This window comes from Oryctolagus cuniculus, chromosome 17 (genome assembly GCF_964237555.1).
Source record: "Oryctolagus cuniculus chromosome 17, mOryCun1.1, whole genome shotgun sequence".
NCBI classification, from domain to species: Eukaryota; Metazoa; Chordata; class Mammalia; order Lagomorpha; family Leporidae; genus Oryctolagus; species Oryctolagus cuniculus.
In genome coordinates this window covers 36804294-36819014 of record NC_091448.1, presented here as the reverse complement: position 1 = coordinate 36819014, position 14721 = coordinate 36804294, and the positions used below count along the sequence as shown (strand labels likewise).

General features: G+C 46.0%; 1 protein-coding gene and 1 long non-coding RNA gene across 2 annotated transcripts in view; both read right to left on the bottom strand.

Annotated features, from left to right (window-relative positions):
• APPBP2 (amyloid beta precursor protein binding protein 2) overlaps positions 1-11742 on the bottom strand; it is a 74332-nt gene extending 62590 nt beyond the window's left edge. Inside the window, exon 1 of the mRNA XM_008271184.4 lies at positions 11292-11742. Within this exon, the coding sequence (XP_008269406.1) occupies positions 11292-11429 (138 nt within the window). The 5' untranslated portion in view covers positions 11430-11742. The remainder of the gene's footprint in view (positions 1-11291) is intronic.
• LOC138846155 (uncharacterized) lies at positions 767-6799 on the bottom strand. The gene is made up of 2 exons (XR_011383555.1): positions 6739-6799; positions 767-968 (listed from the first exon to the last, which is right to left on the bottom strand). It is a non-coding gene; the product is annotated as an uncharacterized lncRNA (long non-coding RNA).
• Positions 11743-14721: the final 2979 nt, after the last annotated feature.

The window sequence follows — 14721 nt, the reverse complement described above, 5'->3', positions numbered from 1 at the left end:
AAGAAGGAGAAACAGAGAGAGAGCTCTTCCATCAACTGGTTCACTTCTCAAACACCTCCAACAGCTGGGGCTGGGCCAGGCTGAAGCCAGAAGCAAGGAGGTACGAATTCCCTATGGGTCCCTCACATGGTGGCAGGAACCCAACCACTTGGGTCATCATCCACTGCTTCCCAGGCATATAGCAGGAAGCTAGATATAAGTGTAGCACCTGGGATTCACACCAGGCATTCCACAATGGAATGCAGGCATCCCAAGGGTGGCTTAACCTAATGAGCCACAACTACCACCCACATCCCATATTTGAACATTGGTTTAGTTTCCAACAGCTTCCTGTTAATGCTCAAGAGAAGGCATTGGAGGATGGACAGAGTACTTGGGCCCCTGACAAACATATGGTAGATGTGGAAGAAGTTCTAGATTCCTGGCTTCAGCATGGTCCAGCCCAAGCCATTACATCCATTTGGGGAGTGAACCAGAAGATGGAAGATACTACTATGTCTGTCTGTCTGTCTGTCTGTCTGTCTCTCTCTCTCTCTCTCCCTCTTCCCCACTCCCCCCTCCCTATGACTTTGCCTTTCAAATAAATAAATAAATCTTAAAAGAAAAAAAAAAGTGAAAAGGCATAGTCCAGCAGGAAAAGAGGCATATAATCAATGGAAAAGATGTTCAATTCCACTCCTATAAAACCAAATTTTAAATAGTCATTAAATTATTGAAACTATACTAGTATATAATTATAATCCCAATCTATTTGGTAGACGATAAGTAATTTTTATAAAGATTTATTTATTTGAAAAGTTGAGTTACAGAGAAATCTTCCTTCTGCTGGTTCACTCTCCAAATAGCCTCAAAGGCCGGGGCTGAGCCAAGCCAAAGCCAGGAACTCCATCCAGGTCTCTTATGCAGGTGGCAGGGCCCCAAGCACTTGAGCCATCTTCTGCTGTCTTCCCAGATGCATTAGCAGGAAGCTGGAACAACAATGGAGCAGCCAAGACTTGAAAGTTTGCATTGCAGGCTGCTGCTTAACCTACCACACCACAATGTTGGCCTGAAAGGTGATTTTTTAAATCAATAAATCTTTACTCAAATAAAGGAAATTTTTTTCTAAAACTATTTTTTTCCACATTGAGATCAGCAATCTATGTGCAAATGATTTTTGTAGATAGTATACCCCCCCTACAGAAAAGTTACAAACCAAAATCTTATCTTTGACCTTCCCTATGGTACTGCTGTCAGTGCCAAAACTGTATTACCTTAATTGTTACAGGTAGGTAACCAGGAGAAGTCCTTCTGGGTGTCTTTTTCTTCATGACTGGCATGGCTGATACTATATTTGAATTTGCACTTCAATTGGATATCCTCAGATACTTATTGGTCATTCATACTTGGCTGTTCAGGTCTTCTAGATATGGTCACCTTTTTCATACATTAGATTTCTCTGCATTAGGAAACTTGCCCTTTACCTATCAAATGCCATTTGCATAGTATTTTCAAAATGTGCTAATATTTTCTCCTTATTTTTAACGTATTCAAATGTATCCATTTTTCTTTTTTCATCAATGATTTTGGTTTTATATTTGGAAAAGTCTTCTCCACACCAAAATGGTATTACAAGGTTGACAAGATGTGTTATCAGCAGACTTTACTTCTTACATTACTGATCTGTATAATGTCTGATGTTTTTATAATTTGCAAATTCTCTTAGAAACAAAATATCTAAAGAGAAATTTCAGTCATTTCTGAATACAAGATACTGACAAAATAATTAATTCTGGTAATTAAGATTTCAGCAGCCAAATTTAAATATTCAACTTATTTGGAATTCATTTTGATATATAATTTTTTTGTTGTTTTTTTGTTTTGTTTTTTGTTTTGAAAGGCAGAGTGGACAGTGAGAGAGAGAGAGACAGACAGAAAGGTCTTTCTTTTCCATTGGTTCACCCCCCAATGTGTGCTGCAGCCAGCACACCACACTGATCTGAAACCAGGAGCCAGGTGCTTCTCCTGGTCTCCCAAGCGGGTGCAGGGCCCAAGAACTTGGGCCATCCTCCTCTGCACTCCCGGGCCACAGCAGAGAGCTGGACAGGAAGAGGAGCGACTGGGACAGAATCTGGCATCTGGACTGGGACTAGAACCCAGTGTGCCAGCGCTGCAGGCGGAGGATTAGCCTAGTGAGCCGCGGCGCCGGCCTCATTTTGATACATAATGTGTTTTTTCACAGTCAAGTTACCCAAGGCATTTTTAAATTTCTCCCCCAGATCTGAAACATAATAGTCTCATAATTTTATCATGCAGTACCCCCCCCCCCCAATTTATTTATTAGAAAGGCAGAGTTACAGAGAGAGAGTGGGAGAGACAGATTTTCCATCCACGGTTTACTCTCCAAATGGCCACAACAGCCAGGACAAAGCCAGGAGCCTGAAGTCCATCTAGGTCTCCCAATTTGGTGGCAGGGGCCCAAGTATTTGGGCCATTCTCCACTGCTTTCCCAGATGCATTAACAGAGAGCTGGACTGGAAGTGAGGCAGTAGGAACCTGAACCCATGGTCAAACAGGATGCTGCCATTACAGGAGGTGGCTTAAAGTTTTCCAATGTTTGTTTCTTTCTAAACTGTTATGGTCTATAAATCAATTTGTCTCTGTAGTTCTTGTGCCAATTCTATACTGTTAGGAAAAATATGTAGCTCTAATAAACTTGTAGCTAATATACTTTACTGTCTTAAAATGCACATCTCTCCTAAGTAAAACGGTACTTCAGAAAAGTTCATTATAGGGGTTGGTGCTGTGGTGTAGCAGGTAAACCCGCCACCTGCAGCCCCGGCATCCCATATGGGCACCAGTTCGAGCCCCAGCTGCTCCACTTCCATTCAGCTCTCTACTATGGCTTGAGAAAGCAGCAGAAGATGGCCCAAGTCCTTGGGCCTCTGCATCCACGTGGAAGACCCTCAAGAAGCTCCTGGCTCCAGGCTCTAGATTGGCCCAGCTCTGGCTATCTGGGGAGTGAACCAGTAGGTGGAAGACTTTTCTCTCTTTCTCTCGCCCTCTCTCTCAAATAAATAAATCTTAAAAAAAAAAAAAAAAAAAAAAAAAAAAGTCATTGTAAAAATGAAAACAAAAGAAGTTTACTTTCACAGCAGGCATTTGGCTCAAAAGATGTCCATTTCAGAGTACCTCAATTTGAGTTCTGGCTCTGCTTCCATTTGCAGCTTTTTAAAATTTATTTTATTTGAAAGAATTATAGAAAGAGAAGGAAAGACAGAGACAGATCTTGCATCCACTGGTTAACTCCCCAAATGGCCACAACAGCTGAAGCCAGAAGCTTCATCTGGGTCTCCCATGTGGGTGCAGGGGCCCAAGGACTTGCAACAGAGAGCTGGATCTGAAGTTGAGCAAACAGGACTCAAATTGGCACCCTTTTTTTTTTTTTTGACAGGCAGACTGGACAGTGAGAGAGAGAGACAGAGAGAAAGGTCTTCCTTTAACGTTGGTTCACCCTCCAATGGCCGCCGCGGCCGGTGCACCGCGCTGATCCGATGGCAGGAGCCAGGTATTTATCCTGGTCTCCCATGGGGTGCAGGGCCCAAGTACTTTGGCCATCCTCCACTGCACTCCCTGGCCACAGCAGAGAGCTGGCCTGGAAGAGGAGCAACTGGGACAGAATCCGGCGCTCCGACCGGGACTAGAACCCGGTGTGCCAGCACTGCAAGGCGGAGGATTAGCCTAGTGAGCCGCAGCGCTGGCCTAAATTGGCACCCTTATGGGATGCCAGCACTGCGGACGGTGGTTTAACCCGAGGCACCACGATGCTGGCCTCCAAATGCAGTTTTCTGTTAATACATATCCTGGGAGGCAACAGGTGAAGACTTAAGAGTTTGGGTCCCTATCAACCAAGTCAGAGACTCAGACTGAGTTGCTGGCTCCTGACTTCATCGCTCAGTGCAACCCCAACTATTGTGGACCCATACCATGGTACCAGTAGATGGCAGAGAGCAATTTCTCTCTTCATCTGCCTTTCAAATAAATTTTTTGAAAATTTTTACAAATTTATTTTGATGCAAATGCAAATTTAAACTACGAAATTTCTTCTTAATATCTATTTCCCATAAACATTTTGAAGATCCTTTATAATATGCTCCAAAACTTACTTAGCTCACTTATTCAGAGGTAATTAGTTCCTCCAGATGAACTTTATATTCAACCATTTTCCTATACCAAATAAAATTCTGAGATTCTAATATAAATTATGATAAACTCACAGCTTAAAGTGAGATGAGCTAACATAGGAAACATCAAAAGATTTGCAAAAAAATGGAATTAAATATGAGTTTATTTGGAAGCAAAAAAAATCATTTTGATAATATGTAGAAAATAATTATGAAATACTATGTATGAATTTCAAAGATTTTTCTTTTTTTTTTTTTTTAAGATATATTTATTTGAAAGACAGAGTTACAGAGAGATGCAGAGACAGAGAAAGAGGTCTTCCATCCACTGGCTCACTCCACAGATGGCCACAACGGCCAGAGCTGTGCCTATCAGAAGCCAGGAGCCAGGAGCTTCTTCTGGGTCTCCCATGCGGGTGTATGGGCCCAAGGACTTGGGCCATCTTCTACTGCTTTCCCAGGCCATAGCAGATCATAGCTGGATCAGAAGAGGAGCAGCCGGGACTAGAACTGGCGCCCATATGGAATGCCGGTGCTTCAGGCCAAGGCTTTAACCCACTGTGCCACAGCACCGGCCTTCAAAGATTTTTCCACCAAAATAAACTCATACTTTTGATTCATTTTTTCTGTAAATTTTTAAAGTTTCCTTGTATTTGGAAAATATTATCTTCCCAGGCCGGCACTATGGTGTAATAGGTAAAGCAGCCACCTATAGTGCCCAAATCCCATATGGGTGCCAATTCAAGTCCTAGCTGTTCCACTTCCCATCCAGCTCCCTGCTAATGTGCCTGGGAAATCAGTAGAAGAAGGGCCAAATGTTTGGGTTCCTGCATACACATGCGAGACTGGGAAGAAGTTCCTGGATCCTGGCTTTGGATGGGCACGGCTCTGGTCATTGCAGCTATTTGGGGAGTGAACCAGGGGATGGGAGATTGATTGATTGTGCGTGCGCTCTCTCTCTCTCTGCCTCTCTGTACTCTTTCAAATAAATAAGTTAGTCTTAAAAATATATTATCTTTCCATCCAGATACATGGTACGGCCAGCTCTCTATGTTTTTCATGTTCTTTCCCCAATTCCCCTGGTAAGTTTGAGTTCTCATCTTACTGAAGTCTAACAGTTCTTAATACGAAAAGGACATTAACTGTTCAGTTATTAAATATGTTGCACATTGGGGCAGGCACGTGGTGTAGTGCTTAAGATACCACTTGGTAGGCCTAGGTTCAAGTTCCTACTCCACTTCTGATGTCAGCTTCCTACTAATGAATACCCTGGGAGACAGCAGGTATTGGCTTAAGTATTTGTGTTACCACACACATGGGAGACCTTGACTGAATTTCAGGCTCCTGGCTTCAGCCAGCTCCAATTCCAGCTGTTGTGGTCATCTGGGAAGTGAGCCAGCAGATGAAAGGTCTCTGCATCTGTCTGCCTGCCTTTCAAATAAAGATTTAAAATTAGAATATATTGAGGCCAGCGCTGTGGCATAGTAGGCTAAGCCTCCACCTGCAGCGCTGGCATCCCATATGGGTGCAGGTTCGAGTCCTGGCTGCCCACTTCCAATCCAGCTCCCTGCTAATATGCCTGGGAAAGCAGAAGATGGCCCAAGTGCTTGGGCCCCTGCACCCACATGGCATACTTGGATAAAGATCCTGGCTCAGGCTTCAGCCACTGCAGCCATTTGGGGAGTGAACTAGCAGGTGAAGACTTCTCTCTCTCAGTCTCTCCCTTTAAGACTGAAAACACCACACAGACCACATTACTTAAAAACTTCACCTAGTCAAAACTTAACTCTGGCAAAGTTTGTATTTGGATCAGGGCACAAAGTAGACCATTAGACAGTCAAAACAAAACGATCATAAACTTCATTCTTGAAAGATCTTAGCCCTCAACACTACTTGCTTTCACTTTGTATATGATTTTATAATTCTTCAAATTCACATTACCTAACTTCCTTACCAAATGGCTGAACACTTCTGGAGAAAACGCATTGAAGATCAAAGTTATTTTTAATTTCCTGGTTTGTTTTTTTTTTTTTTTTTTTTTTTTTTTTTTGACAGGCAGAGTGGACAGTGAGAGAGAGACACAGAGAGAAAGGTCTTCCTTTGCCGTTGGTTCACCCTCCAATGGCCGCCGCTGCAGCCGGCGCACCGCGCTGATCCGATGGCAGGAGCCAGGAGCCAGGTGCTTTTCCTGGTCTCCCATGGGGTGCAGGGCCCAAGCACCTGGGCCATCCTCCACTGCACTCCCTGGCCATAGCAGAGAGCTGGCCTGGAAGAGGGGCAACCGGGACAGAATCCGGTGCCCCAACCGGGACTAGAACCCAGTGTGCCGGCGCCGCAAGGTGGAGGATTAGCCTATTGAGCCACGGCGCCGGCCTAATTTCCTGGTTTTTTATTCCATCATCTATATACTGTCTGTGAATTCTTCTATACATTTTTAGTCAGCTTCCCTTCCCATATACCTTATTAGCTATTTCCAACCACCATTTAGCCTTTCTACATAAAAGTTACTGCTTCTATCCCTTACCCTTACAAATATCCCCTCCTAACTTGTGGCAATCATCCATTCCAAACTTACCTATACTGACTCTTTCGGATCTTAGAGGAAAAAGTATTCTTTCTCCAATTCCAATCCAATACTTTAATTTATCGACCGTGAAACAAGAAAAACAAAAAACCAGCAAGACTCATTAATTAATGCTCCTGTTCAGGAACTCTGCTCCATAATTTATTTCCCATCTAACCTGTACAATCTCTTGGTTTCTGTCATCTAGCCAACAAATGTATTTTAAGATCTCCCAAACTTAAAGAATCACTTCATATTTTACCTTTTCTACTTACCAACCTTCTTCCTTTCCTTCTTAGTGAACAGTCAACATTCTACTTCTTTACCTCCCAATCATTCCAAACCTCCTTTCCTAATGCTTTATGGCTGTGTGGTCATCTGAAGCTATTTATCAAAATTAACACAGTGACACAGGACTACAACCAATGAAGAAAATGGAGAAACTTTTGATTCCACAAAAACCACAATCTTGTCTATGAGTATTGACAGAAATTGGACTACAAGAGAAATCTGACTGCGTTTCTCTGTGGTGCTAATGTGAAGAAGAGGGGAAACTACGTAAACAGTAAGCTGCCTAAAATTTTTACCAACGTGAGCAGGGGATGAGTATCTTGCACCTATCCATGTACTTAAAGTGCTTAAGAATCACATTTATGTGCTGATACAGTATTTTTGTAGATTTATTTATTTGAAAGGCAGATTTACAGAGGCAGAGGCAGGGAGATAGAGAGAGAGGTGTCTCCCATCCACTGATTCACTCCCCAAATGGCCAGAGCTGCACTGGTCAGAAGCCAAGAGCCAAGAGCTTCTTTCGGGTCTCCCATGTGGGTGCAGGGGCCCAAGGATTTGGGCTATCCTCCACTGCTTTTCCAGGACATAGCAGAGAGCTGGATAAGAAGTAGAACAGCCAGGACTCTAACTGGAAGCCATATGGGATGCCGGCACTGAAGGCAGCAGCTTTACCCACTAAGCCACAGCGCCAGGCCTGGTGATATAGTATTAAGCCTGGTTACTAACATTCCCTTCACTCTATTAACTTCTATAGGAACTAAATAAAAACCTAGTCTACAATGTATTTTTTTAAAAGATTGATTTTATTTATTTGAAAGAGTTACAGAGAGAGGCAGAGACAGAGAAAGAGGTCTTCCTCTTTCTGGTTCACTCCCCAGATGGCCGCAACGGCTGGAGTTGTACCAATCTGAAGCCAGGAGCTTCCTCCTGGTCTCCAATGTGGGTACAGGGGCCCAAGGACTTGGGCCATCTTCTACTGCTTTCCCAGGCCATAGTAGAGAGCTGGATTGGAAGAGGAGCAGCCGAGACTAGAACTGGCGCCCACATGGGATGCTAGCACTTCAGGCCAGGGCTTTAACCCCCTGCACCACAGCGCCAGCCCCTACAATGTATTTTTTTAAACTCATCTACTATATCTAGTTTTAGCATCTTTTAAAGCAAAAACAAACAAAAAAAATACACAAGGAACTCAAAGACTAAATATTGGGTTTTGAGACCTTGACTCAACTACTTAACTTTCTCACCTATAAAACAGGGTTACACTCTACTGTTCAGTTTAATTGTGAGGATGAAACAAGGTAACAAATGTAAAAGCACTTAGGGGACTGGCAGTGGAAAATGGCTCAGGTCCTTGGACCCCTGCACCTGCGTGGGAGATCTGGAAGAAGCTCCTGGCTCCTGGGTTCAAATCAGCTCAGCTCTGGCCACTGTGGTCATTTGGGGAGTAAACCAGCGGATGGAAGATCTCTCTCTCTCTCTGTAACTCTTTCAAATAAGTGAAATAAATATTAAAAAAAAAAAAAAGCACTTAGCACAGTTTCTGGCATATATTAAATACTCTCTTTCACCTTATCATAGTGCCAAAGTTCCAATAAGCATACAAGAAAGAGTAAAAGTGTATCCAAAAAAAAAAAAAAAAAAAAAAAAACCAAAAAACCCGAAGTATTAACTTTGTGAACCACAGAAAACATGACAAAAGCACCATCTGTTCAAATGAAAAACTTCCATTAGAAACAAGTTAGAAGCCAGCATTGTGGTTTAGGAGGTAAAGTCGCCGCCTGCGATGATGGCAGCCCATATGGTCAAAGGTTTCAGTCCTGGCTGCACCACTTCTAATCCCCTGCTAATGTGCCTGGGAAATCAGCAGAAAATGGTCCAAGTGCAATGGGCCCACGCCATCCACGTGGGAAACCCAGATGAAGTTCCTGGCTTTGGCTTAGCCCAGCCCTGGCCACTACACCCATCTAGAGAGAACCAGTGGATGGAAGATCGATCTCTCTTTCTAACTCTGCCTTTCAAATAAATACATAAACCTTAAAAAAAAAAAAAAATAAGAAGAAACAAACAAAAGTCAGTAGAAGACATGGGAATAGTTTGAGGGAAGTCAACTAGTAAATTGCTCTAAGGTGTACAGATTAATATAAGTTAATAAAATGCGGAGATAGCACACACCAGCTGCCAGTAGTGAGGTTTAAAAAGACAACCTAATTTGTCCTGCTTTAGGAGGAATGGACAGTAACTTCAATATACAAAATTTCCTTTGATGTACACAAAAGTCAATCAATGTAGGCCGGCGCCGCGGTTCACTAGGCTAATCCTCTGCCTAGCGGCGCCGGCACACCGGGTTCTAGTCCCGGCTGGGGCGCCGGATTCTGTCCCGGTTGCCCCTCTTCCAGGCCAGCTCTCTGCTATGGCCAGGGAGTGCAGTGGAGGATGGCCCAGGTGCTTGGGCCCTGCACCCCATGGGAGACCAGGAAAAGCTCCTGGCTCCTGCCATCGGATCAGCGCGGTGCGCCGGCCGCAGCGCGCCGGCCGCAGCGGCCATTGGAGGGTGAACCAACGGCAAAGGAAGACCTTTCTCTCTGTCTCTCTCTCTCACTGTCCACTCTGCCTGTCAAAAAAAAAAAAAAAAAAAAAAAAAGTCAATCAATGTATCAAAGGGAACTGGAACAGAGGGAGGGTTTTCCCTAAATCTAGTAACAATAGTAACAGGCATAGGGCCCTCCGCTGTGGTGTAGCAGCTTAGTGACTAAAGTTGCAGCCCCTGCAGTCCATAGGAGCGCCAGTTGGTATCCAGGCTGCTCCACTTCTAATCCAGCTCTCTGCTAGCGCCTGAGAAAGCTGTAGAAGATGGCCCAAGTCTTTGGGCCCCTGCACCAGTGTGGGAGACCAGGAAGAAGCTCCTGGCTCCGGATCAGCTCAGCTCCAGGCATTGCGGCCAATTGCAGAGTGAACCAGCGCATGGAAGACACCTCTGTCTCTCTGCCTCTCCTTGTCTGTGTAACTCTGACTTTCAAATAAATAAATAAATATTTAAAAGATAATAACATGCATGACTAAAACGAAGCTCCTTCAAGTTTTTAAAGGAAAAAAAAAAAAACTTTAACTGCTAGAATCGGTGCCAAACAGCTGGATTTAGTAAAACACAGCAAGTCAGCTGCTAATTCTGAAAAAAAAAAATTATTCAAAGGGTGTAGAAAGTGGGCAACTTTCCCAATAAAACCGCCATAAAAACACTATACTTATATAAGACCGTACACATCTGTTGAGTATCAATTTACATTATTCTAGCCAACTTACAAATCAAGAAGAAGTACTTCAGAACTGAAAAATAAAGCACATTCTACTTCTGGTCACATTTTGCATGATGGCTACTGGAGACTGGGAGTTGTCCACCCCGACTCCAGGCAAGAACTGAATAATAAAACCAGTGTTCACATTCAAATGTGGGAGGGGAGAGGAAACGGGAGGCTCTGCGTCCCTAAGTTCTCCTCCCTCTCAAAGCACTGCACAAACAGTCCACGTCTGAAGACACTCACCCTTGAAACTCCTTGGACAGTGGCTTGAGAAAACTTGCTGCTCAGATTTTTGAGGGGGAGCACTTTAGGAATGCTACAAGTCTGCGACTTTCAAATACGCGGACATAATTTAAACTACGTACACCCCCCCCCCCAGAATTTTTCCTCCCTTCCTTTTCAGTGAATCAACATTCTCACAAGAGGAAAATCCCCAACTATAAATTTTAAAAAAACCGAAGCCTTAAAGAACGTGCAAATCAAGCACAAAGACTTCCAATAATCCCTAAAACTCCCTCGCGACTGGGAAGTGAAAGGAGGAACGAAGGACAGGACATTTAGGGAAGGAAAAGGCGGCGAGATGAGAAAGTAGGAAAGGGCGGGAGGAGGAGCAGAGCAGCAAGTCCAGCTGATGCTGACACAATTTGGGAGGAAAATACTCCGAAGACACAGGCCGGGGGTGAGGGGCACGGGGCGCAACAGAGGAAGTCCCCGCACAAGGCCTACCCCCGAGGGGGTCCGCGGTCGAGACGGGACACCTGAAAGGGGGCCAGACTCATCAAGAAGAAAGATCGAGGTCCCCCAGCGAGGAAGGCAGAGGACGTGGCGATACGGCATCTCTACCCCCGCAAGGCGGATGCCTCGAGAGCGCTTAGGCTACGCGGCGTGAGGGGTTAACCGCAGGGGTTCGCAGACGTGGAGGGGGTGCGGCCCCGGGGGTTGCGGCAGGAGAGCCGGGAGCAGGCCCACGGTCCCTACCTTGTAGTAAACATCGAACTGGATGTTCTCGGGCAAGGAGCGGATGTCTCGGCGGGAACGGATGTAGTTGTCCACGACAGCGGAGATGGCGGTGTTATAGAGAGTCTCTGGGATCCACTCTAGTTCCACGGCCGCCATCTTCCTTCCCTCCTCCTCCGCCTCCTCCGCCTCCTCCTCCCGAAGGCCCCCGCCTCCCTCCGTAGCGAACTCTTCTGCGGCCCCGGAGGATTCTGAGGGCGGTGGCAGCCACGCGGGCACACGGCAGAAGGGCACGGCCGCCCTGGCACCTGCGGGAGCGCGCCTGGGGCCAGCGGCGGCGGACGCAGGCCTAAGCTACGAACGGGACAGGGAGCACCCGACAACAGGGCCGGAGCCTCACATTCCGGGTTTAAGAGGAACCCGGGTTCCGTCCCAGCGCCGATCTCTGCAGGGGCGGGACTGCGTGTGCGGCGTCATGACGTCAGAGCGCGCCGACGCGCCGGAGGGAAGGAATGCGGCAGGCGAGAAACTTGGGGAGAGGAGGGAGCTCTCTCGCACAGGGAACTTGTTTTCCGAGAGGTCCTGGAGTTCGGCGGCGGCAGACGGAGTTTTTACACGGGGAGAGTTTGTCACGGGGTTTTAAAATCGGTCTGGAGCCGTTCGGGCGCTCCGGCCCGGCCCCCTCCGTAGGTCCCGCCTCGGGCTGTACTGAGGCTCAGGCCGAAGTTGGGATCCTCTGCCCGCAAAGGTGCACAGTTAAACCCACCCTGGAAGTTACCTGCGAGCGGTGGGGAATTCGCGCGACTCCACAAGTGCTTTATCTTACGCTCCAGCCCTTAGCCCGAATTCAGAACCCGCTTGCTTCTCGTTGTGTACCTATTTGCCTCCTTTGAACTTTTTACCATGTCTCGTCATCCAAATACAATTTAGACATTTTTATAAAGCCAAAATAAGTCCTGCTCTAAAAGGAAGGTTAGCTTGATTATGGAATGACACGCAATGGTGAGAGGAAAGAAGACTAAGTGGGGACTGTGATAGCGCTTAATGGTAAGATAGAAAAGGTTTCCCGTTTTCTCCCAGAGTGGTACTTCTGGTTCGAAGGTACTTATTTCAGTTCCTTTCCTTCCTCAGCCTGAACATCTTCTATTCATGTAATTTCATCTTGTAAGCCTGCAATTTGAAGAATTTGATGCAGCCTATTTCTGTTCCAGGAACTTAATGAAATTCTGGCCATAACTTTGAGTGACACTAGCCATCTTATTGGCACTCCTAACAGTTGAAACCCTGAATATGACAATAATAGTGTCTTGATGTTTAGAGATAAAGGGATTGAAAATTTACTCTTCTGCCTGATATTTCAGTGCTAAATGGTTTAGAATTCAGTGGAAACCAGAGAAGCACATTTAGTCTTTCAGCCTACATACATTTTTCTGTAATCTGGACATTTAGGAAAGCTGTAATTGGTCTCAAGAGTTGCCAGATTTAGCAAGCAAAAAATACAAATGCCCAATTATATTTCAATTTCATATGAACAGTGAATGGTTTTTAACTGCATCTAACTGTTCCGTACAATAGTTAAAGACATTTCATTTTGAGTCTCATAAAGACATCATTTGGGTCAGCAAATCCTGTACCAAGAGTTCTCAGACACAGATCCTTTTGAATCTCTGGTGGACGTTTGGGTCTCCTCCCCACAAAAGATGAGTAATTATCCTTTATCCATGCGAACGTTGAAGAGGACATACTTTTTTTTTTTTTTTTTTTTTTTTTTTTGACAAGCAGAGTAGACAGAGACAGAGAAAGGTCTTCCTTCCATTGGTTCACTCTCCAAACGGCCACCACAGGTGCGCGCTGCACCGATCCGAAGCCAGGAGCCAGGTGCTTCCTCCTGGTCTCCCACGCAGGTGCAGGGCCCAAGCACCTGGGCCATCCTCCACTGCCCTCTCGGGCCACAACAGAGAACTGGACTGGAAGAGGAGCAACCAGGACAGAATCAGGCGTCCCAACCACGACTAGAACCTGGGGTGGCCATGCCGCAGGCAGAGGATCAGCTAAGTGAGCCACGGCACCAGCCAGAAGAGGACATACTTAACACTGAAAAATAATTACATGTTCATCTGAAATTCAAATTTAATTGAGTGTCTGTATTTTATCCAGGAACCGTACCTTGAGGGATGCACTGAGTCCCTGAAATTGAATACAGATGTTCTAGGACTAAATGCTAAATTTTTTTTTTGCTAAATCAGGACCTCAACTCTAGTTTGGTAAACAAGTAAATTATGTGTTAGGGGCTGACGCTGTAGCACAGTGGGTTAAAGCCCTGACCTGAAGCGCTGGTGTCCATTATGGGCGCCAGTTCTAGTCCCAGCTGCTCCTCTTCTGATCCAGCTCTCTGTTATGGCCTGGGAAAGCCCTAGAAGAGGGCCCAAGTCCTTGGGCCCCTGCACCCATGTGGGAGACCCGGAAGAAGCTCCTGACTCCTGGCTTCGGATAGGCGCAGCTCCAGCTGTTGCAGCCATCAGCAGATGGAATACCTCTCTGTCTCTACCTCTCTCTGTAAATGTCTCTGTCAAATAAATAAAATAAATCTTTAAAAAAAGCATGTTAGACACACATATTGTTTGCTGTATGGAACTTAGATGCTGGTGGGCACACTTAAACATTTAAAAATACTAGGCCTATGGCCGGCGCCGCGACTCACTAAGCTAATCCTCCGCCTTGCGGCGCTGGCACACCGGGTTCTAGTCCCGTCGGGGCGCTGGATTCTGTCCCGGTTGCCCCTCTTCCAGGCCAGCTCTCTGCTGTGGCCAGGGAGTGCAATGGAGGATGGCCCAAGTGCTTGGGTCCGGACCCCATGGGAGACCAGGAGAAGCACCTGGCTCCTGCCTTCAAATCAGCGCGGTGCACTGGCCGCAGCACGCCAGCCGCGGCGGCCATTGGAGGGTGAACCAACGGCAAAGGAAGACCTTTCTCTCTGTCTCTCTCTCTCACTGTCCACTCTGCCTGTCAAAAAAAAAAAAAAAAAAAAAAAACCAAAAAACTAGGCCTACATTGTGGCACAGCTGGTTGTCACGGCTTGGGAAAACTGCATCCCACATAGCGGTGCTGGTTCCAGTCCCAGATGTTCTGCTTCAGATCCAGCTCCCTACTAATGTGCCTGGGAAAGCAGCCAACAATAGATCAAGTGCTTGGGTCCCTGCCACCCACATGGGAGACCTGGATGGGGTTCCTACTCCTGACTTCAGCCTGGCCCAGGCCCGACTGTATAGCCATTTAGGTAGTGAACCAATCAATGCTAGATCCTGTCACTCTGCTTTAAAAAAATAAATAATCTGGCCGGCGCCGTGGCTCAACAGGCTAATCCTCCGCCTGCGGCGCCAGCACACCAGGTTCTAGTCCAGTCAGGGCGCTGGATTCTGTTCCGGTTGCCCCTCTTCCAGGCCAGCTCTCT